General features: G+C 31.6%; 1 protein-coding gene across 1 annotated transcript in view; it reads right to left on the minus strand.

Moving 5' to 3' along the window:
• Positions 1-17,772: 17,772 nt before the first annotated feature.
• Positions 17,773-25,136, minus strand: part of LOC106643507 (troponin C-like) — a 314,737-nt gene continuing 307,373 nt past the window's right edge. The window contains exon 4 of the mRNA XM_089595805.1: positions 17,773-17,841. Coding sequence (XP_089451931.1) covers positions 17,807-17,841 — 35 coding nt within the window. The 3' untranslated portion in view covers positions 17,773-17,806. The remainder of the gene's footprint in view (positions 17,842-25,136) is intronic.

Below are 25,136 nucleotides of genomic sequence, written 5' to 3' on the forward strand. Positions count from 1 at the left end.
CCAAGATTCCAAAAGGGCATAGTTCTTATCTGGACTAAACAAAAGAGTATAGTTTTTGTCTTAACTCCGAAAAAGGGCATAATCATTGTCCAGAATCCCAGAAGAACATAGTTTTCGTTTGGACTAGAGTAAAATACATAGTTTTCGTCTGGACTTAGCAAAAAGGCATATTTTTCGTCCAAGCTTTGAAGTAGGGCATAGTCCTTGTCCAGGGCATTGAGATATAGTCACTTAACTAAATACCCTGTATGAGACCGCTCAAGAAAAATTCATTACAGTTAAAAAAAAAGCAAAAAAAATGTACGATATAAAATAAAATTCTCAATTAATTTAAATAGGAGACAATACATGACTCCTACAGGGCTCTAAGAGTAATAAATTTAACGATTTTTATTAAGGACTTACTTAGTGCTCGACACATGGGAAAACAGAAACGTAACAAATTAAGATTAAGAAACACTTAGCAAAATAGTTCACAGCAACCTCTGACGCCACTTATACAGTTTTTATTACGCATTAATAAATAAACAGATATAAATAATAAGAATGATGATAATTATAATAATAATAAAAAGAATGCACACATACTTACCCACGCATGCTCCACCTGCAGATAAGTATACCTTTTTTGCTTGCTCAACGCTTGTGTATGTTGTCGTTGTCGTATTTGTTTGATGTGCTGCAAAGATCAGGCTAAACCATAAATTAATAATATTTATCACAAAAAAAAAGTCAAAAATTAATTACTTTGTGGATAAAAAAAACCTCCAGCTATTCATCTTTTAAAAAATTGTCAACCACGCCAAAGCAATCGTTGGATATGACTTCGGCCAATCTCTCGCTAATTTCACAAATTTCTCTCTCGTCAATATAGGAAAATGTGCTATTCATAAACTGATCATAAATTCAACTAGAGTGCACGTGTCACTCATCCAGTTAAATAACTATGTCTCCACACGTGTTATTTATTGCAAAATCAAGCCTAAGAGAGCAATACAACATTGCGGCATGTGGTCGCATAATTCAGTAGTAAAGAATGGGGAAATGGAATACCTCAGAGAAATAACACGAGACGAATGCAAAGTAATGCACTTACCCAGAAATATACCACTGCATGACAACATAATTTAAGACATTCTCATCAACAAAACAAAGACCATTTTTGTAAAATTAGCAGGCTCCGTAGGCTCTAACGGCGGCGGTGCCTTTAAAAACGCAGGATCATATACAGATGCATATGGGGAATATAAAAAAGTGTTTGTATCGGGTTACACCACTATTATCATAGAAGTGCGTTACAATGCCATACATTTAGACTATAATAAAATAATACTTGAATCTGGAACATCATGTACCTTCGTGGACGATCACTTCATGTACAGCGTTTATGAATACGCATTTTGGAATGTTAGCCTTATAAGCAGAATTTTATTGCAAAAGAAGGCGTTAATATTATTAACAAAGATCTTTTACATGTGAAAATTCTAAATTCATCTTCATCAAAAAACTCTTTAGGAAACAAATGAAAGAACTATACAGAGACGTACTGCTGTAATGATGTGAACTAGAAAGAAGACAAAGCACACTCAATATTGCCACCATTTCACAAGATAGTTTTGCTTGTCAACTTATCTCTGGTCTAGGTTACATAACCGAGCAATTGCTCCTGAATTTTTCACACTGAAAACTGCTTTGCTTTTCTCAGTTCCAATCAAAGTAAAGAAAGGTTAGATAGTCACGCCTAGTGGTTTTGTACCTTAGTTAAAGAACGGAATTAGAAACGGTATATAAGCCTAAATACAGCAAATTTTTTGTTCTTCATTCTCAAGGCTCTCTAACTAACTTTGTTATTTTAAATACCTTCAAAAAAAGTAAGCTGTGAAAATGGCACCAACCGAACACAAAAAATTCACCTCAACTCTGGGAGACATGCTATTCATAAGCCTGGGGCTGCTAGCATATTGGATAGTCGCTAGCATAACGAAAGTAAGAGCCATGAACGTCAGCCTCAACAAGGGTGAGAAACTTTGCAAGGAAAGAATCAGGACGAATCAACACCAAAAGACCGAGGAGGGAAAAACACGATGATAAAAAGATCCTGTAGGCACTAAACGACAGTTTGGACCACATTAATCACCAAGAGCCGAAACTGCCCCTAGAAGGTTACAAAAATAAAATTTATTTTATAGTGAATGAAATTCTGTGGGAAAAAGAGTTCTTTCACGACACCATCCAGAAAGCCAGTCAAAGTTAGCCCTTGCGTTAGCTGAGGCAATTTAACGGGAACTAAGCTGCTGGCTCACGCATCGCGAGATAACACCTCTATCGGGACTCCCGAGTAACAACGCTTACGTGCTCCTTTGCTGACAATAGGACAGTCTCGCTAACTCTTCCAATTTCAGTAACTGTCAAGATTGCAGAAAGGGATTGACAGTCTGTGATTCAGCCGACAATGTGACCATTGCTACATGAATTACGGATAAGAGAATATGCAAATAACGTGCATTTTAAATTGCACTTAAGAAGATTATATAAAAAAATTATTGAGCCAGAAATACTGTTAGAAATGTAGACGGCTCATGGAGCTTAGTGAGGTTCTCATCGCTCCACCAAAATTGAACGACAAAGAAGAATAACATGTACCTTCTTCTTTCTTTTTTACAGGAAACGAAATAAAATGTATATGAACATACATATATTTATACAGAGGGTACTTTTGCAGACAATCAAATTTATGTTAGGAAAATTATGAAAACAAAAGTGGAATTATGCGGACGTCTGCATAATTCTACCATGTTACTGATACATATTCTAGAAATATGTGAAGTCCACATAAGTCACTTTCTATAAATATATATATATCTTCATGTAAGGTGACTTATAAGGACTTTATGTGCTTTTAGAATACATACAAACATCATGGAAGAATTATGAGAACAGCCCGCATACGTACAATTTAGTCCTCATAATAAACTTTTTTTTACATAGTAATGTCCGCATAAGTCACCATTGATAAATATATACATATATCTCCCTATACTATGTAGTTGTATTTGTAAAAGTGAGTCTCAGACCCCCCCCCCACTCCACCCGCTGCCCCTCAGCGCCCCCTCAGCTTCCCCTCGATTTACGTAGTTATTTGCTTGTTTTTTCGTCATTTTTAATCAAATTATATTTAACTGGGCTCCCCCCCACTCCCCCTCAGCTCTCCCTCCACCTCCCCCTACAAAAATACTTATTTATAGAATGTTTTACTATCATAAATGATAGAAAATATACTATATTTAGTACCCAAGTCATACCTCGTTTTAAGGGTTTTTTTAGTCACTGATCAAAGGTCTCCCTCTGTCTCTTTGCTCCCCCTTACTTACTATATGTCTATGAAGTACCATTATTTGTTTAACTAAATTGAACTTTTATATTTCAAATCTTTTTCTGGTCCATGCTTACTCTATCCAAATAGAAAGTTCTTGATTACCTGAGGACCTTATTAACAAAAAGACAGACTTCAGGAGAAGGTATAATTAAATACATAAACACAATTAAGCTTTTGAAACAATAATTCATTCTGTAAGCTTAATGTTGTGACATTTCATGTGTTGTTTTAACCCATTTTTTATTTTTAAATCCTTTCCACATTTTGTACATTTTTGTTTTTCATGTTTTTATAAATTAACATACGTCTATTTAAATGTGAAGATCTTCAAAGTTACATATTTTTGAATAACTGAAACATTTCTTGCTAAACAATATTTTTAATTTCTGATTTATTCTCAGATTCAATTTAAATAAAAATTCTTTTTGGATTCTTACATCTTTATAAAGCAACGTATAATTGTTCGTAAGAGAATAAAGGTTTTTTAATATGCAATCCTAAAGAATCAAAACTCTGTTCTTGTGACTTGTTGATAAACATAGAACATGCTAATACAAAGGGAAACTGTTTCCTATAGAAGACAAAAGTAATGATGATGAGGTGCCAGTATTCAATGATATTCTAGGAAAATAAACTATGCTTTTTTTTCTCCCGTTATTATTTTCGCTTCAATATTATACTTAAATAATTTAGTTATTTTTAACATTGTGCCTCTACAGAGACTGTCTGATATACTTAAAGTTCTTATTAACACTGCTATAGCATTTATTTAAAATTTTAATTCGTGTGCCGGAAGACCTCCTCTGATATTATTTAAAAATTCTATTGGAAAATTAATATTTGTTATTATTTGTTTCATCAACTCCTTTGTGAGTCACGTATTCTGCTGTTGTAAACTAATCATTAGCCTGCATTGATAAATACATGAGTAATGTCGTTATTTTGTTTACTCAATCTGTTAGTAAGAGGTTGGTGCGTAGAGCGGGCAGAGGGGCGTCAGCCCCTTTAGTGTGTACATATATATAGAAAACAATAATTAACTTACAAAATAAAAAAGAAAAAAAAACTTTACCAAAAAAACACAACAACCAAAATAACAGACACCCAAAAAGCAAGTTAAAAAAATAACAAAAAAACTTGAACAAAAAAAAACAAAACAAAAAAATCACCACAAATAAGCACATAGTAAACAAACCATGAATTACTTAAGCACTAAAAAACACAACAATCAAAATACACAAATCGCCAAACACCAAAAACAGGACATATAAAAAAAAAACAACACAAAACAACACGAAAAAAGAATCTAAAAAAGACTTAACAATATATAAACAAAAAAATTTAATGCTAAGAAACACAAAAACAAAAGAAATCCAAATCAACAAACACAGAACGAGAAATACACTGCTAATACAAAAAAATGACAACAAACAAACATACTTACATAAATATATAACAGAACACTATTGTAACTTCCCGACGATATACGAGGATACGCACATGTGTATTACATGTTGAGCACATACAAATAGTAATGTATGTACAGTAAAGTATGCAACTTCATAGCTTATCAATAACATCTTTCTGCTTTCATAAAAAGTCGTACACCACTTTTGAATCGAACCATTTACACACCAACCCTGAACTCTTTTTTTTTTATCTACCTAGTGTTACATTGATAGACCCATGGACTGTAATACATACTCTAAGCGCTGGGTATTTTTTTGGAAGATACGCGAAAACCATGGCTAAAGGGATACGAAAAGTTGGAACGACCCATAATCACTCGTCACATACCAACACACACGCAACCATCCCCACACATTTACAAGCACGAAACCAACCATCGCCCAAAAGCTAGAAGTGGGAGAAATTTCGTTTGAAACAGTTCTCTACATCTATAGTAGGAGGCACGTACGTGCATCAGGCAGCACTTGCACACTATACTTAAATAGCTTTATCGAAGATATGGTGAGAAGTTCATTACTATACAATTCCGAATTCGTTTCCAAAATCACCATTAAAGACCAAGCCACGCGAGCTTTCAAGGCTTCCTTTAGAAACTCAAACAACAGCATTCAGAATTGCCAAGTAAAAAACCTCATCGAACACTCTGAATGTGATCAAGTCAAAACCCGTGAATGAGAGCAAGCTATGATCATTACAGCTGGTATAACATTTGCTGACCTTTTAGAGCGATTTCCATTAAAAAAAGATTACGAACGTCATGTAAATCCTCAGCAATGCAAAATTTATCTGCTAGACATTAAACCCTGGAAAGATTTATGTGCATGCATCGTCTATCATTTCCGAAGTAATAGAGGTGACACCCTTGCAAGATGCCAGTTCAAGTGCCCCAACCCAGTACATTACTGGAACACACATAGTAATGCTCACCGTCACTGTGAGTGAACTTCGAATAAATTAAATTTGAGCGTCGTAGCCCAGCGATAACCACCTTTCTTTTCTCCTGACATCTCATTTAAATGTAATCATTACTGCCTCATTACTCTATTAACCTAATATCATCGTCATCTACCGTAAAAATATTCTAAAGAAATTGTACAAAAGTACTGACAACAGAAATTAAGCGCATTTCCGATAGCTAACCAAATATATTGCTTAACTGCTATTCTTAAACACTGTTGTAGTTAGTTAGTTCGAAAATAAAAAAAAAATACTTATAATAAATAAAAAATCATAACAAATAAAAAAACAAGTATGTTTAAAAAATAAAAATAAAATCCCAAGCCACCGCACTTCATGAGTACGGTACGCACCGTATCATGAAAAAGTAAAATGATTATTAGCTATTGTGATATGTTATACTTATATGTAAGGATAACACTTCTTTGCATTTAAATTAAATAAAACATATATGTGTAAAACGCAGGCCTGCTTTACCAGGCATAAGCTTACCCGGTGAGTAAAAACTTAGGAAAGGCGCATCACGTCTACCCACAGTCGGTATCCCACAGGATAAGGTGTCTCCTGCCTAGCGGCTGCACCTACGGATTAATATTAAAGCATGATCAATTGGTTGGCTGCTTACCCACAATTTTCGCTTCCTAACTCTACCCCCCACTAAATTCAACATCTGGCCTATGCCTGCAGCTGCAACTTTTTTCCAGAAATCTGTTAATCAAATTTACCTCCACTCCTCGAGTCACCATTGGTCCTACCCCTAATTATCGATCAAATTTAGGGTTCAAACAGAACCGCACCCTGGGAGCTCGCTCTCTTTACTGGAGAAGTGGCTGACCAGTAGACTAGTAGCCAGTAATATCTAAGGTGTGTTGTATCAGTAAACGTTTATCTAATTGTTTAAAGTATATCTACAATATTTGTGATTAAATTAGGCAAGTTTTATTTACTATTTAAGTAAACTTTTCATTTCTTATAATATATTACTGGCTCAACACACAATATACTTCACCGGCCATCACAGGAGAGCTGTTGGCCTGTGATCATCTATTACTTAAAACGTACTAGTCAATGACTTAATATTTTAACTACTTTGCAAACACTGCAGAACACAAGCACATTTACTGTCCACGTACTGCACCCTGCATTCAATACTCGCGTGCTAAAGTTACGTCGAAGAGCCATGCCGTAGTAATAGCAAGGGCAGGTAAATAAAGAATGTTGCAGAACGCTAGCGTATCAAATTGCAATTATGATTTAATCTTTCAGAGTTTTAAATCTAAATAAGAAAATTAATATTATCGTTTAAAAGCTAGTTTCACGCACACATCTCGCAAGCATTTACTCAAGAACCTTCATTTACTTAAAATGCAGAAATCGACCTAAAAATTTAGGTAACTTAAGCAACATTTTTTAATCCAAAATTCCTTTAACAAGAGTTAATAAGGAATTAAAAAAAAATATCTTTACTCCTATTCATTAACCTAACTTTAAACGTAATATTTGAGGAAGTATTAAAATAAAGTTTCTATTTATTTATAGTTGACGTAACAGTTATAACATAAGATTTCAATATCGCTTACAATACTGGCCAGTACCTATTTTATCCCATATAAATTATGTTTCGAGAATTTCGAAATTGTGCATACGTTTAATTTAAAAAATTTCTAATTTAATCAAGTTGAATGGAATATTTCTGCATTTCTTGTGTCTAAGACCTCGACTCGAAAACTTTAAATCTACCGAATGTTTGTTCCGAAAAAGATTCCCTTAATACTGATAGATCACATAATTCATTGCTTAAGTCTCAGTCCCCACACAATAAACTGTGCTATAAAAACGTAAAGATGTGTTCATTAAATTTTTTTTGCGTTGCTTCATTTTCTAGCTTACAACAAAGTGTTGGTATTACAGTTAAGTGTATTGCTAGTTAACATGACAGATGAAACTGGATATTTAAATCTCACTCAAATAACAGTATAATGCATAGAAGCAGCATAAGACTCTACTTTTTTTAGTAATATTCACTAATAAAATGTGCTTAGCTTGGAAGAGCAATCATGATGAACAAGAAGCGTAACAGTTTGTACGTTTTATTTATTTATACAATGTGCTCCTAGGTGAGAAGCATCGGCAATTAGAAAAGCCAACTGGTTTGTAGTATTATTGCAAAATAAGATATGCTTTCAGACATGCAAGCATTGGTGATTAAAAACTCAACTGTTTTGTAGTATTATTCATGAATAGAATCAGCTCTTGAGCAAGCAAGCATCAGCAGTTAGATACCGAATAACTCTTTAGTATTGTTGATACATAAAGTTTTCTCTTCGTCAAGCAAGCTTTGGTGATTAAAATATCTAACAACTCTGGAGTATGGTTTACATGTAAGGAGTCCCCAAAAGTTAAAAGCATTGGTGATTAAAGAAGCCAACTTTTTTCTAGTACTATTCAATACTTAAAAGGTCCCTTAAGCAAGTTAGCATCAGTGATTAAAATCAACCAGCTTTTAATATTATTCATTATTAAAATTTGCCTTTAGCAGAGCCAGCATAAGCCATTCAGAGTCAAACAGTTTTTAGTATCATCAGCAATTATTTGTTAGTAAAATCTGCCCTTAAGTTGGAATCATTAGAAAAAAAGCCCAAATTACTGTAGTATTATAAATGAATAAAGTGGAACCTTGGGCAAGCAAATACAAACGATTAAAAGCTTAATAGTTCTTTTAGCATTGGTTATCAATGAAATATGCTCCTAGCCAATCAAGCATTACTCAATAACAACCAAACTGTTTCTCAGTGTGATTTAATATTAAAACGTACCCTCAGGCAACAAAAGCATTGGCTGTTATGAACTCAACAGTTTAAATGCATTATTAAATAATGCAATGCGCTCTTTAGCAACAAATTGAGCAATCTCACTATTTTTAAGTACAGTTAATTGACGAAACAAATCCTCGTGCAAGCAACCATCGGCGATAAGCAACCTAACAAGTTAAGTTGGAGATAATGGCTTGCCTAAAGTCACATTCCATGATCAAATAATACTGTAACCAATTCAGTTTTTTATCGCTGATACTTGCTCCTCTCATGGCATATTTTATAAACAGATAATACTAAAAAATAGTTCAATTTTAAATTACCAATACTTTCTCAGCTAAGAGAACAAATAAAAAATAGTCCTAAAAAAAGTTAACTTGTCAATCACCAAGGTTCAGTCACGTGGTGGCGTGATGAGGTGGGTTTAATAAAGTAGACAAATTCTAAGTGACCGTGTTACTATTTACTTCCTATTTGCATACTTGAATTTGCAACCATAAAAAAATTAGAATTTTCACTGGGATATCTTCCGTATTTTGTTAAATTTAGTTTTTTCAGCCTCATTTCACAGCTTCACGAGAAATATAAGTCACAAAGTCATTATAACAACGAAAACGAGGTATGTGTATCTCAAAATGCTTTAAGCAAGTTTTGTTTGTGGCTCAGTGTTCGAGAAATGGTCGTATTCTTAAGAGATCAACATTCCTAATTTTTTCAGCATGCTTTGGATAAAAATGTTCTTAAAATGAAGCAGTGCTGTTAACGGTGTCTGATGTTAGCAATAGATTTTTTTTATTCCAGCAGACAGCACACAGCATTGGGAGCTCTTAGTTGCTCAATAGTACAGCGCTTGCTTTCTGACAATCCTGCCTAGAGGGTTTGAGTTTGAGACTTCACTTTGAATAAATTTGTGGTGTTTTTCAAATGACCTAATGACTAGGGTATCATATAAATATATATGTAAGCAACTAGTATAATACCTGTTACCATGGCATGCAGATTTTTAGATAATAGTTAAAAATAACGATGCCTCGAAAGAGGGAAGTGGGTGGATCATTCTTTTATAGAAACATAAACGTATAAAAAAATACACGACAGTTAATGAAATATTTATGGCAAATTAAGGTCGTATACGTATGTATGTATCTACACTCATTCAACAAATACAGACAAGACATGGAATTGCTGAACTAGAATATTTACTCGGTGGCAAATTTTATACATCTATACAAATATAAACATCTCAATCACATCAAACCCTATTGTCCTAATTCTAAATTTCGTATACCTAAAACGTTAACATTCTAACTTTAGTATAAAAATAAGAATTTTTAATAAATAAATTAATTATTTGCAGTAAATGGTATTACTTTGCAGTAATAGAGTGAAAATATTACTCATACTATTTTTTCGGTCTTTGTCGACGAATAAAACGTACAAGGTGTTTGATTTTTATAAAAATATGAATTAAAGATATGGAGTAATTTATAAACTGAAGTAAATTATAATTTTCTAATTTTATTACTTGGTCCCTTGAAAAATCTAATTGTTCAATTAAAGTTTATATAGACATAACTACTTAATACGCTTAACTTTACAATTTCTCATAATTAATTAAGCCCACATTTGGTGACATATTTTTTTAGCTACAAAAGAAAAATGGGGTGACAGACAATTAGCAAATGATCTCATCTTACACTTTTTAAACCATGTGTCATAAATCAAAGGTACAGTCAAAAAATTTACTTACTTACGTTCAAGAAAACGACTACTCACAATAAGTCATGTAACACACCCTGCAATAGTATAAACATAATCTCATCTATGAGATAAGAAATGCTAAGTACTCCCTACAAAAATTTGAGTAGTGACTAATCGTACACAAGCAACTAATTTTTTGTGTTGTAGTAAAATAAGAAATTATTTGATGAAAGCAATAGTTTAAGTAACTTGGCTCTTGCTTTAAAGGTTTTCGTGCATATTTTTGTAATAAAAAATTACTCATTGTTAGAATTATTGAGCTACAAAATAACTGTCATTTGGACTGTATAGATGTTTTAAATTTATTAAAAAACATAAAATAAATAATAGCCTGTTGAATAAGTGACACATTTAAAATTTTTAAAGCGTATAATTACCAAGTACTTTATCTAAAAGTTTTGTTGAAAGAAGTTACTTAATTCATTTATTTAGCTTAAAAAAAATTTGCTGAAAACCATACAACAAAGAAGTTCGATAAAAGTAAGAAAAAAGAGCAAGCATCGCAGATCAAAATCCTGAAACTATTCTTATCTATTTTGTTTGGAACACTTACAAACGATCTGTACAAATTAATCTATGCACATACTAATGTATTTAAAGCATCTTTATACAAAAAACTTAAAGTAAAAGTCTAGTCCATTTAAGGTCACTGTAGTGTGTTGTCCAGATTTCATATCTACCCAGTACTTACCAATATAAGCGATATCTACTGTAATTAATGTTTCAAGAAAAATATTAAAAAAATAGTATTTTCTTGAAAATTTACGATATTTTAATGAAAATACTTGTTAACAAAACTAAAGGTCAGGTTCGTTTAATAAGTTAAGTTTATATTCGTACGGAATTTCCAAACCTTGATACACTGGTAAAAATAAGTATTTTTTCTAATAAATGTAAATCCTTGGAAAAATCTGATGTCAAAATATAAGAACAATAAAAGTTTTTTTTTCTCTTAAAACATTTATTTTGTATAAAACTGACAGTATCATACTGCCTAGTATTTGTATTAAAATGAAATTAATTTAAGTAACACAGACTTCTGACTTATTCATAAATGATACTCAGAACAGTTGACTTGCTAATTAGGGACGTTTGTTGGCCCAAACCTATTTTTAAGATATATTCTATTAATTAAATACTTAATAATTTTTGCGTGCCTAAGGGCACATTTGATTGATATATATTTTTAAAAAGATTTTTTTTGCCAATGCTTGCTTGCCTAAGGGTATATTTCCTTAATAAATTATAGTAAAAAAGAAACTGTTGAGTCTTAAATCACTGATGTTTGTTCACCCAAGAGCACATTTTGTTAATAAATTATATAGAAAAAGGTGGGACTGCTTAAAACTGATGCTTGCTTGCCTAAGAAAACACTTATTGTTAGATTAATGCATATACTATAACTGTATAATTTAAACTGGCACTAAGAATCTAAAGTAAATATAACCTTGACTGTATAGTTTTATAGTGAGTACAAATCTTAATGTAAGACCTCAAGAAGGTATCGTTTTTCATCATGCAAATACATATCAGGAAATAATTGGAGTGGGAAAATTCAATTTATAAATTGTACTAAAAATAGTTAACTTGGCGGTCGCCAATACTTGCTGACCCAAAAAAAGTTTTGTTAATCAGCTCTACTAAAACGCAGGTTGGCTTAGAAACGCTAATAAACACTTGCCTTAGGGCATATTTTATAAATAAATAATCCTTAACTATAATGAAACACGGTTTAGTTTCTTATCGTCGATGTTTGCTCACCTAAGGAAAAATTTGATTAATAACAAATAATTTAAAACAGTTTAGTTACTAATTGGCACACTTTATTTATAAATAATAGTGAGCAATAAAAAATTTTCTAATAATTTACACGAAACATATGTGTCATTACAATTTCGTCATTACTATAAGTGATATTATTATATTATTGTTTCGATCCAGTATCACTATTAAATTTTTTATTAATATTATCTATTTATGTCATTTTGTTATCAGTTTAGTTATTAAATAGTTTAAAATTTTTATTTTCATTATGATACTACTATTTATGTCATCATTATAGTAACTTTTTCATTCTTACCAATATCAGTATTACTATAATTATTTTCAGTATCATTACAACTATGAGAATAACTATTGTTATGATTATTTATATGATTCTCATTATTATTATTATTATAATTATTATTATTCTTATCATTATTATTTATAATTTAAAGTGATGGAGTTAATAAGTAAGATATATATCGGTAGCGACTAAGGGTTATTATTATTTCTATTCATTATTGGAACTATTTAAATGTCATACCGTTATTGTAAGTGATCAGAATTTAACGTTAAATGTAGCATATAGGGATATAATTTTTTCAACAAGAATTGCAAAAGTTAGCTAAGCCTGGTTAAAGTAGGTATTTCAAGGAAAATTCATGTCTGTCTATAATGAATTCCATTCAACGTTTATCTAATTTTAATAACTTTTAAAAATAATCTACTTATCAATTAAACCTAACTATATAGTACTCAATGCATATTCGTTATCTATTCATGGCACAAGACTTGCAGAAAAATAAGAAGTTACCACTTTTATAATACAGGCCATTTTATCCCCTCTCGTACAATTTTTGTGACGTGATAAGCAATTTATTCGATTGAAAATTACTATACAGTTAACGGAAATAATTGATTAAATGTCTTGAATAAACTGTAATTAACCCTTAATAGCTTTTTTTTACATGTACAAATAAAACTCATACCATGTACCCGCAATTTTTTGTATCCAAATACGTTAGCTGTGCTCCTTTTCCTCTTAAACTAATAATTCATTGTTGTTCTGTTCTGAGCTCTTAAGCTATCTTTTTTTTAACGACACAAATTAATACACTTTTAAATTCAAACTAATGTTAAAAACCTTTTTACATTAAAATATACAGAGTTTAATAACCATGTTAAAATATTAAAAAATAACTTTCTACGCTATCCTTAACCACAAAGTTTTGGGTGCGTTGATTTTATTATTATTGTTAATATTATTATTACTTTTATTACTGTTGTTATTGTTAGTTTTATCATTATTGTTTAATTATTTTTATCATTACTATTATTGTTATCATTGTGAATAAATGATTATTTTCATTATTTTTATTATTATAACTATTATTATTAATATTATTATTATTATTATTTGTATTATAATTATAAATATTATTTTCATACTGATCATAATTCTTATTAATATTATATATGAATATGTTAGAATTATTAAAGTATATATTACTTTAAGAAAATTGAAACTTTATGTAATGTAAAACTTGACACTTTTTGGTAACATAATAGTTGAAGGGTTATTTGATTGAGGAAAATTAGGAGACGACTAAACTGATTTCAGAATGACAAAATACGTTTATAAGACTGACTTGGCTAAACTAAAAGACGACTGACTACAACGGACTTTTCAAAATATACAGATTTACTTTTTGGGGAGAGTGAAGTATAGCACGTGCACTTGACTAGGGTCAAATAAAAACTGAGGCACACCTGACTGGCACTGTTCATACCCCTACCCAAACACACACACACATACAATCACACATGCATATAGCCTATCAATACAGTCGTGCACTTCAACACTCCCTCTCAACTTAAGATAGCTAATGAACTATAAGAGTACAAAAATAGACATATTCTTATTTCACATATTTAGATTAGTCTAATTTTCAATTTTCCATGGCGCTGAAATCAAGGTTCAAATAGGCCAACGATCACAGTCGTCTAGTGAACACCTTACTTTTTGTCTGAAACACAATGTGTCATGCTAATCATTTATTTTGGTGATGGACTTCGGTAAAAATATGATTTCTGAATTTTTTAGGAGCTTGATAGGCAAAAGCTTTGTAAAAATGTCTGCCGTTTGTTCTTTGGTGCTCAGCCACCTTACATTTACTCTGCCATAAGTGACACATTCCAATGTTCATGAATTTCTGTCATATGTCTCAATTTCTCACTGCCACTTATTTTTGAGTCTAGTTCCACTGCCTTGTTATCGCACCATGGGTCAGCTAGAAGCTAAGTTTTGTTTAGAATTATTTTAAGGGAATTGTCCACTGCCATCAATTCTCTACATGATTTACTCAGAACAACGTATTCAGCCTGACATGTTGACAACGCTTCGTAAGTCTGCTTGTGAGTTCTCTAAGCAACATAATCTCCTAGGAGATTAATAACGTATCTACTCGTCATCAGAGAACCTTTGTAATCGCCGAAACTAGCATTTGAAAATGCTTCCAAGCTATCCTGCCTTCCTAAGTACCTCAGACCAAGAGACTTAGTATCAGCCAGGTACCTAATTACTCTTTTAACCATGTTCCAGTCTTTAACAGTTGGATTTATCTGATGTTAACTAAGTACATTCCCTGCACAGATAATGTCAGAAAGCAACGAAATATGCAACCAATACGCAAGTAAGACGTCTTATGTTTGAAACGAAATGAAAAATTTTAAATCATAATCTTTAAGATTGTTTGATGGATGATAAATGTAATAAAAGTTGCATCTCTTATTTTATTTTATAAAAGGTAATCAGCCGCAAGTGATCTGTTGCCATAGTGAATGCTTGTGATGCACCAACAAGTTAACTATGAACTAGAACAAATAATTAAAAATTGTCTGATGTTGGCGTTCCATTTTACTATTTGATTGTTAATGTAAGGGACGGTTAGTGTTTTCTTAACTTCTAAACAATCTGCTCATTCTTGACGGTAATATGCTCATTAGTATGCACTTTTGTAAAGACGCCATTGTGACAAATCCCTTTCTTAAAGATACGTACGACACCAATTTTCAACATCCTTCTTGCAAGTGGCCCACTAGAATCTCTACCTTTTTTCCCAGTGACTTGTTAATTCTAAGAGGTCCTTTTGGTTAATCGTGCGTGTTTTGTAGAACTTGAGCTATACTTTTTTTGGAACGACTAATTGTAAAGTCATGCTCTTCAGGTATGGTGGAATCCCTTCTCAATATAAAACTCTATCTTTAATAACGAATGAGTCCTATCGACTACAGTATTATCAATTCGTTTATCAAATTTTGTGTCCGAAATTTTCCGATGAAAACAGTTTTTTTTAAAATCTGTATCTACTACGGATCAAACCCATGTCCCTTAGAATATAGTTGTATTAGTCCCAAGCATGCTTTTTAACAAAGCCACTCTATCTTTTACAGATACTAGTTCTCATCGGATACGATGGCAAAAAAATTTACTTAAAAATGCTGTTCATATTTTCATCATGAAACGGCAAACCTAATACCATAAACTTGCTGAAGTTTTTACAAAAAAATAAAATTAACAAATTTATTAGTAAATGTCTATCCAACAACAATTCAGAAAATAGGGCAAACGTCGTAGTTCACCAAGTACAAGCTGAATATTTGCATTGTAATCTTAAAGCACAGAAATATTTATATTATAAAATAAAATTATTTTTACATGAAAAAATACAATGTTTTCAAGAAAATGAGTTTCTCTTTTCAAGAAATTTTACTCCTCATTATTCATTCAAAGATAAGCTTTTCTGAATCCAAGAAACTCCTTAAATACTCTCACTATAATTTGTATCTTGTCACTGGAATAATGAGTAAACTAACTTTAATCTCAGTGTGTGTGAGCTCCCGCTAAACATGAAAAAAAAATTTTTAGATACTGGTTTTTCAATATAGTACCTAAATTTTTAAAAATTTTATGAGTTCTTCCTGAAACACGTTTACTCAAAATTAGTGATTCCAAGAAAATTCTGCTACTAGGAAAACTCTGTATATGGTGTCATTACTGCATATATTACAAAGAGCAAGCAAATAACAATATAATTTTGAATAAGAAGAGACTTATTGAATTCTATATCACTGTGTATCTATTATTTTTATGTAAAAGAAAGTTTTACTTTCTATGGCACAAGCTTAAGATTTCTACTTATAAACTCGTTTTTTTTGTACGTTACTGTTGTGGCTAATAAAATTTGAATTTTAGGAATATGTTTTTCAAAGATACCATTTCTCACTGTCAATTGGGACCAAACCCAAACACCAAGCTTCCTTATATGTGGCACTCGCTATTGAAGACCGCGTTTACTGCTAATAAGTAATAACTTTTATAAATTTTTTTTATATTGGGGGTGGTTGGGGGGGTTCCGACATCCACCCCTCCCCTAATTTTGCATGGGAGACCGGGGTCAGTGCTGATGAATGTTTCTGAGGGTAAAAGGAACACGTAGAAATGAGAATTTTGAAAATCGGTGTGGTTTCGTAGGTTTTTAACACTTTTTGGCTTATTTACTCCACTATAAGGAGAATTTTATTAATTGAGAAATGAATTCTAACTAGGTTTTATCTAGGCTCTCTTATAATTTTACGTGTAGCCAAAATGTCTAAAGACTTTTATCTTTTCTCGTACTGAGCACACTTATCTTGGGCCAAGATCTTTAGAAGATTAATCAGGCAGTATCTGATATCGTAGTGACCCTAGGATATGACCTAAAGGTGGAAATACTTATTTGTCAGTGTAAGGTAGTTTTAACCCATAATTTTACTTTGACACTTGTACAAATAATACACTCAGAGTACAGGATACCCAGGTAGCAAATGAAAATTTTTATATGAACTTCCTTAAATGTTCTAATAAGAATTTGGCTCACTTATGGTTTATTGATGTAGTATATTCCATACGAAATGTTTTTTTTCACAGAATTTTAGTTGTAATAAAATTTTTTGCATTCATCATATATATACTAATAAATGGCAGAGAAACATTATAAGATGGAAGAATTAACGAGAATAAAAATTTTTTGTCTCTTCGTATCTAAAAAATTATTTTTCTGTAATGTACCCTTAAAACATTAGTGCGTTTACTGACGTAACTCTTTAGGACATTTGACACACTACATTTCACACAATAAACATCTTTTTGCAACATATGGAGTAACTTTTTCTTAATGTGGGATTTTAACTCGCCCAACTTATACGCTGCTTAGATTAACAATTGTATGTGAAACTCTGATTGGAATACAATTGGGCAATACAGCATTCACAAGCAGTACATGAATCACCATACCTCAAAAAAAAAAAATTTTAGTACTAGAAAAATAAACAATTAGGTGGTAAACTTACTAGGGAAAATTAAAAAATGTTAACTTCCTTAAGACTTTTGAAATTATCAATACAAAATAGTTAATAACTTGAATTTCAAAAATAATATTTTTATAAGAACTGTTAATATAGTAGTATTTTTATGAAACCATTTGAAATATTGGAAAAAAATTTTTATTATTTAAAATAATACAGGTAATAAATTTGTTCAAGATGCTATACTTATAAACTATAGAAAAGTAATGACAGCATTATATTGCACCCAAACAAAATATTTCGTTAACAATGCTTCTTGTTAATCATCTCCACCAGTCATTACCTCCATGAATTCTGAAAATGTAAAGTAATAATTACGTTGGATAAAGATACATTCTTATTTAGTTTTATTGTAAACAAAAATACATAAATTTCTTAGTAATAATATATTAAAACGAATAAGAGTTTTTTTTTTTAATAGTAATGGTCACCCTATATGTGGTCTTATTGTTCTTTTGTATTGAAATTAATGAACGTCAAAACCTTAAAGTATCTGTATTACCAGGATATGTGCTACATAAGATAATTTCTTATTTACGTTTGTAACTAATGTTGAATATGATACTATTTACATTAGTAACTTAGTATCGATATTAAGATATAATCAGACGGTTAAGGTACAGTACATCGAGATACTTGAATTATGTGACAACCAACTACATCGTAATGTTGTACCAAGATATTTATATGTATACATGTACGCTTATGTGTAACAATCTTAAGTGAATAAAAAATTTTCGTGCAAATCATTCTTTCATCAGAGTTAGATTTCAGGTGAAATTTGGCTTATTTTTAATTATTTAGTAAGAATTAAATGATACACTGAGACATACACCCTACACTAAAGTAGGCACGTGCCGTCTTTTACTCAAAGTGGTATGTAGCATTGCCAATGATATAGTTATTGCTTATCTCGATCTTTTTGTTGCATTAAACACATTAAGTCATAACAACATATTATTTAATGTTCAGGCATAAACAAAACTCAAATTTGTTTCGTGACGAATGAAAATTTTTTCATTTATGTCTTCTCAGTTTATAGTTAGAAAAAAGGTTTAACATACCTTCGTATGATAAAAAATTGCATCACTGAATTATCATAATAAATAGCGCTTTTTAATCATAATATACGTCGTGCTTCCTAGAAATGTTGACAGATGTGGTCCGATCTCTTTTACTTTCTTGCTTAATAATTATTTAAACTGAAATTTTGTGTTATGAAAGATCTAAATACAGTGTGCATCTTATTGTTAGAGCATCTTTATTGTATCAATTAGGATGTCTCGTTGATTAGAGTTGACCTTATTAGACCACTGTAAAAATTATTGTCAATTATTAACGTAAGACTTCTAAACAAAACACAGTCATCAATCAGTACAGGTACGTAAGAAATTTACAATGTTTGAAGTACGCTACCCACATAATTTATAACTGAAACAGTAATGTTACATTTAATTGATTATAAATATTTGTCTCTCGTCAAAACAAAAAAAGAATTAGAATAAATACAATGAAAATAATGTAAATACCATGAGCGTTGTAAAAAAAGGTACGGTCAACAGCTGTCATGGTACATGAGCTAGCTAGCAGGTTTGTACAAGAGATAGAAAAGAGAAGTAATCTAGGGTCAAAAATAGTGCAAAGAAAGCAAAAGTACCGTTAGGGTTATAAAGTTAAAAGTAAGAAAATCATAACTTAAAAAAAGATACTTGTTGTATGCAGGTAGCTTTCAATAAGTATAACAACGATTAAGCCATTAAAAGTCGTGTAAGTGCCAGGCTAAGACAAAAAGTATTTACTTAAACAGTAAAAATTATTTCAAAAATAAACGAACGCTGCTTATATTATTGACGCTTACAGGATTTTAAATTTTTTAACTTGTACTTTCATTAACTATGATTTTTCTAACAAATATTCCTTTAAAAACAAATACATCCTTCTTGAGAAGTAGAAAAACAAGATTTTAAATAAAATTCCAATAATTATATTACATCGCCTATCAAGTAACGTAAGGATAGACTTTCCTGACATCTGACTTCAGAAATTATTTATGACGAAGAGTGCGTCTGCGTTGTGGAATAGACTCGGCAGTATACGTGGTATGTAAAGATAAGAATGAAAGAGCATGAAAGACACATACTTGAGAACTGTAAGATGTTTGTCTTAGCAAGGCATGGTCATTGCAATGCACATAAGCTTAGTTATAAAAGAAGTAAAGTTTTAGATTAGAAATCTAATGACTTTTGTAGCAAATTCTTTGACTACTTAACATTTTTTTTATTGGGTAATAATGTTTATGGAAAAATTAATTTAAGCTTCGTTAACCCTATGCATACACCAATGACTTTAACTATAAGACAGACTTTTGTGGAATAACTTCCACTATTCATTTAAACATTAATACTTGAAGTTCTCTATAGTAAATTCGCATAGATACTTATTGATCGTTGCCTTTATTTAAGATCTGTATTTCTTAGTAACGATGTTCTTATTGACAACTTTATTTGCTCCAATCCAATGCAGTAAACGTGTCGTCTGCTGTAGATATTTGACAAAAATTTTGGATGTTCACAAATGGCTTACAGGATACACATATTCATGTAGCTGCTTGTGATTAGCAGGTTCATCGAAAGAGATTATAGGAGGATACCGTCATTCTCTCTTTAGGCTACCTATTACAAGTAGCCGTATGCTATAAGGCTTCTGTTAATTCCAAGAATTGTTGTTAAATATCTGCTGCATAGAGTGCAGCCTTTGCATCGGCTTGAACGAATAACCTTACAAGTATTTTTGCTCCCCTTTGACCATTTGTAACCCTGCCTCATTCCTTTTCTTAATTTTTCTGTTCTTTCTTACAAACAAACCTACTTACTAGTTTATTTACCATGACAACGGCTAAATGCATCTTCTTTTCTTACACTCTCAGCACTTACACTAGATTAACTATATCTGCAACAATTTTCGTTCTCCATTTGCTGTTATAACATTGTATTTCATGGTGGATTCTTATCTTATGCGTTTTCCATTTTTCTTGGTGGTAGAAGAATATTTATAATGCGTTCCATGTAACATCACCGTTTTAGTTATAAATGGTGGGGTTAGCATACTTTTCGCGTAATAAGTTTCTAAAAACCTTTATTGTTAGACCCATGTGCCTTGTTTTTTAATTTTTTGTTAATAATAGGCACTTATTATTTTAATAGTGGCCTGACGAGGTCGACTAAGATCAAGGAAACTTCACAGTGTGTATATTAAGTAAGTAAATAAAAAGTTATACTACTATGACGCAGACTGTTTTGATTCTTAGTTTTTATACTCTTAGGAGCAAGATGATAATAAGGATTTTTTTGTTACTAATTTTATGGACTATCATAAGTGTAGCCTATTTTTAAACTTTTTGACTCGGGTTGGAGAACTGACTTAGGCATGTGTTGCAGATATAGACGCACCCCACATGGAGCAGCTGTTCTGACCTTAAGTTTATTTAGAATTTAATGATAGATGTTGATTAGTATCGGGCCGTTTATATACCTATTCGTTTTGTGAGTCTACATGATCTAGAACGAAGATTTTTAAACAATTGAAATAATAGTTTTATACGATTTTTAATAGATCTTAACATACTTATGAATATTAGTTTAATAGAATCTTTAAAGTTTCTTTTTTTCTTGTAATAAATGTTTCAATGATGCATCTTTGGATAAAACTTTTGCTGATATTGAAATGTCCTACACATACATTTAGTTTGTTACTATAGATAGTTTGGTAGTAGTTAACTACTTTTTTACAACAATCTTAATAATTACAAAAAGTAATACAAACAAACTCTCAAAAAACTTTGAACGTAGAAATCAAAGAAATTCATAACTACATCACACTGTTGCAGGAAAGTTTGAAAAATACCTGAAAAACAACTGATACCTAGTTTAGAACATGGTTCTGTACATAATTTTATGAAATGAGGTAATAGTTTTTTACATTTTAAATTTCACTGAGAGCAGACTAGGTGGCAAAAGGAGTTGCAAATATTTTTTGTCACTAGCAAAGTCCGAAAAAAATGTCGTACTCTATGGTTGGATATCAACACCAACTACAGATTTTATTCAAAAAACTTAATTGACATCACTTGACTAGATTTTGCAACCCAAATTCTTAATTTCATATAAGCCTCTAATTTTTAATATAATATTAACAAAGACTTAGTTCTTAACACGTAAACATCGTTTAAATTTTTTTTTTACTTCATGGTCTCCTAACGAAAATCGTGACGAAGTTAGATTCATTTTTTTACACAGTTTAAGCAGCAAAATTATAAATAAAAATCCAGATTTCTGAGTACCGTTAAAAAAATTTAATTTATTAAGTTATGTTACAAAAATTCCGAATTCTGACCTTCTTTAAGATTTGAAGAATGAAAGGAAAAGATTTAGTAATAGGTAGTAGAATTCAAGGGGCGAAATATAATTAATAAATTTATTTTATTTAAATACAGCAATGACAGAAGTACTCCTGCTTATGCCATGATCAAAGTACATAGACAGGGATATTGTGCTAGATAAGTTGTTCTTTTTGATAAGTTTACCTTTGCAGACGTTTGACAAATGGCATTCCGGGTTTTAAAAGACTTGTTGGAAAAAGTATTTGATGTTTTCAAAGGAATTTTTTGAATTCAATGATTTTTTGAGAAGATTAATCATTCCAGAAGATTTTAAAAAAGTTTTATTTGATGTTGTATCTTTTTTTCTAATTTAATAATGGATTTTATTGCAGAGGATATCTATAGTCATTTTTTTGAGTTGCATAAAGTATAAAGTTTATCAATAAAGCGACTTTTTTAGTTATTTTAACGTGATATAAGTTTAACAGCAAATTTGACCGCGAATGTAATAATTGTCTATGAGCAGTGTTTGTAGTCTTATTTTTATTAAAATAGCCTCAAAACAATAAGCATCGTTATTTTCGAAAAATCTTACGACTGGTATAATATTTTATGCATAGAAAGTTGACGATCTTTTTATAGTAATGGATACAAATAAAGTCAGTTTTTTTATTCTTCACATTATAAGCTCTGCCACATATTAAAAGTCGACTATTGCTGATGAAACAAGCAACGTCCATCCTTTTATTAACTTTTTAACTCACAGACCAAAGAATAGCCTTTATAGAAATGATTAGAACAGAAAAAATCCAACATCTGATGGAACACATGGTATTGTGTGTTCAATCTATCTAAAGTACATGGATAGTGACTGAAACAGTTTCTTTATCTATATACAAGCAAGAGCGCTCGGTGGCACAGTCAGGTAGGTCGTGTGTCGGCACGTGGCAGACCACAGTTCGATTTCCAGCCAGTGCGACTTTTTTTGGTGAGTCCCCCTGTGAATTTTTACATGTGTTTTTTTATCACACAATGCTCCTTACACCCAGTAATGGGTGACCTCCCATCTCTTCCCCCTCTTTGTCTCAATGCTGAGTACTTAAAGTAGTGCCGTTTATAGGAGCTAGACGTATAGTGCTACAACATGGAGAAAAAATCTATATATAAGCCTATAAATATCGTGATACATTTGTATCACAAGCGTTGCTTATTATACACGTCATTAAGTCATACAAGAACTTCTGATACCTTATTTATCTACAAGGAAAAGATTATTTTCTAATCAAACCTTGTTGATAAATGGGGCCTGCCTCAGTGGTTGCCCCTTGTTTATTGGTGGAATCTACCGTAGTGGCTTAGAAAATGATTTTGCATTTCACTCCACATTTTTGAACTAAGATCTAACCCTTTCGTGATTTTATTCCTTGATGAAAGAATCAAAGGTTCGCACACTTGTTTGTCAAAATCATAGTATAATCCAACGGAGATCCTTTTGTGCAAGATTTACTTACAGCATATGTAGTAGTTAATACATTTAAGCTAGAATAAGATGTGGGATCGGTGTTTTCATCTTTATGGGACTTGTAGAAGTTCTTATTTTTAAGAAATGCATCCCTTTTACGTCTCGAAACAACACCCGCTATAGCCATTTTCAAACATTATAAAAATTTTCTTGTACTAGTCACCACTTTAGCGCTAAACACTTGTGATGATAAAATACGTTATTTACAATTGCTAGGGAGTTGTGTCAACGTATCGGTTGCTCGGCTGCTGACACACTACTGAAGTAGGATCGAATAACGGAAAAAATGGGACTGACTGTTTATCAGATCTCACGCTCTATCCTTCGCCTCTCTCCCTCCCTCTCTCTCTCTCTCTTCCTCCTTCTATCGTTTTTTACTATCTAGCGTTTTTCTTTAAGGGAATGAATGCATGGAAAGTGTCAGTTGTTGGGACCTAAAGTCATAAACTCGTAGAATGTTGCCATTACGTACAGAAACCATATGAGAGCTACAACGTATACCTAAACAGACAAAAAGCCCTCCAATTGTATCAATAGTAATCACATATTAGTTTTTACTTTAAAGTTATAAAAAGTGAGACATTACTCTATAAAACAAGTGCCTGCTAGGTTTCTTTCGAGTCAAAGTCAAATTTTGACGAGCTCTCGAAAATTCATTAAAAGCTGTACGAATAGAAAGGGACTGGCTTTACTCATTCTTTACGTGATTTTCATATACTCCCATCTTAGCGTTTTTCTCACGTGTATGGTAAAACAAGAGAAGATGCAGAGCTTTGGAAAATACTAGTGCGTGGCTTTCTTTCGTGTCAAAATCAAATTTTTACGAGCTCTCGAAAAATCATTAAAAACTGTACGAATATCAAGAGACTGGCTTTACTTATTGTTTATGTGATTTTCATATACTCCCATCTTAGCGTTTTTCTCACGGGTATGGTGAAACAGGAGAAAATGCAGAGCTTTGGGAAATACTAGTGCGTGGCTTTCGTTCAAGTCAAAGTTAAATTTTTACGAGCTTTTTAAAAAAATGTACTAAAATCAAGGAACTGGCTTTACTCACTGTTTATGTGATTTTCATACTCCCCACTCCATGCATTTTTCTCTAGAGTAGGGTTTAAGAAGAGAAGATACAGAGTTGATAAGAAACTTAAGACCAAAAGGAAGAGTCAGTTTCTATCGAGCACTCGTAGCCAAAACAATATTCTCTTAACCGTTGAAAAGAAGTAGTGCGCGTCTTCATCATGGATTCGGTGATTGAAAAATTGCGGGCAGTAGTATTGTAGTGTGTTATATATGGATTCGCGCTTCATGACGTGATTAAGTTGGAATACCCGGTGGCTTATATTACTAAGGTGCGATCGAATGCACCAGTGCAAGAGTTTAAAGAGGTGCTGTGAAGTTTATTCCGAGGACTTGTTTCTAACAGAGAGATAAGTTTATTGTATGATATTTGTATAAAATATAGTGATATTGCTTTGGTTGTGGTAGCCGAATGTTTACCACTCAACTCATGGAACAATGGCAGTTTAAAGCCATTGTTCGACCACTACGAAAGAATAAGTAAGTAATTTTATCACTTCAAATCGAAATAATTTTTACGTTATTTTTTATATAATTTTATTGTTACTAATTTCAGTGAATACGATAGCCAAGGAAAACAATTTTTTTTCCTCGCCGTCACAGATGCTAAGT

Source organism: Copidosoma floridanum, unplaced genomic scaffold (assembly GCF_036245765.1).
Source record: "Copidosoma floridanum isolate Cflo_tuat_1 unplaced genomic scaffold, Cflo_Japanese_pri ptg000028l, whole genome shotgun sequence".
Lineage (NCBI taxonomy): Eukaryota > Metazoa > Arthropoda > Insecta > Hymenoptera > Encyrtidae > Copidosoma > Copidosoma floridanum.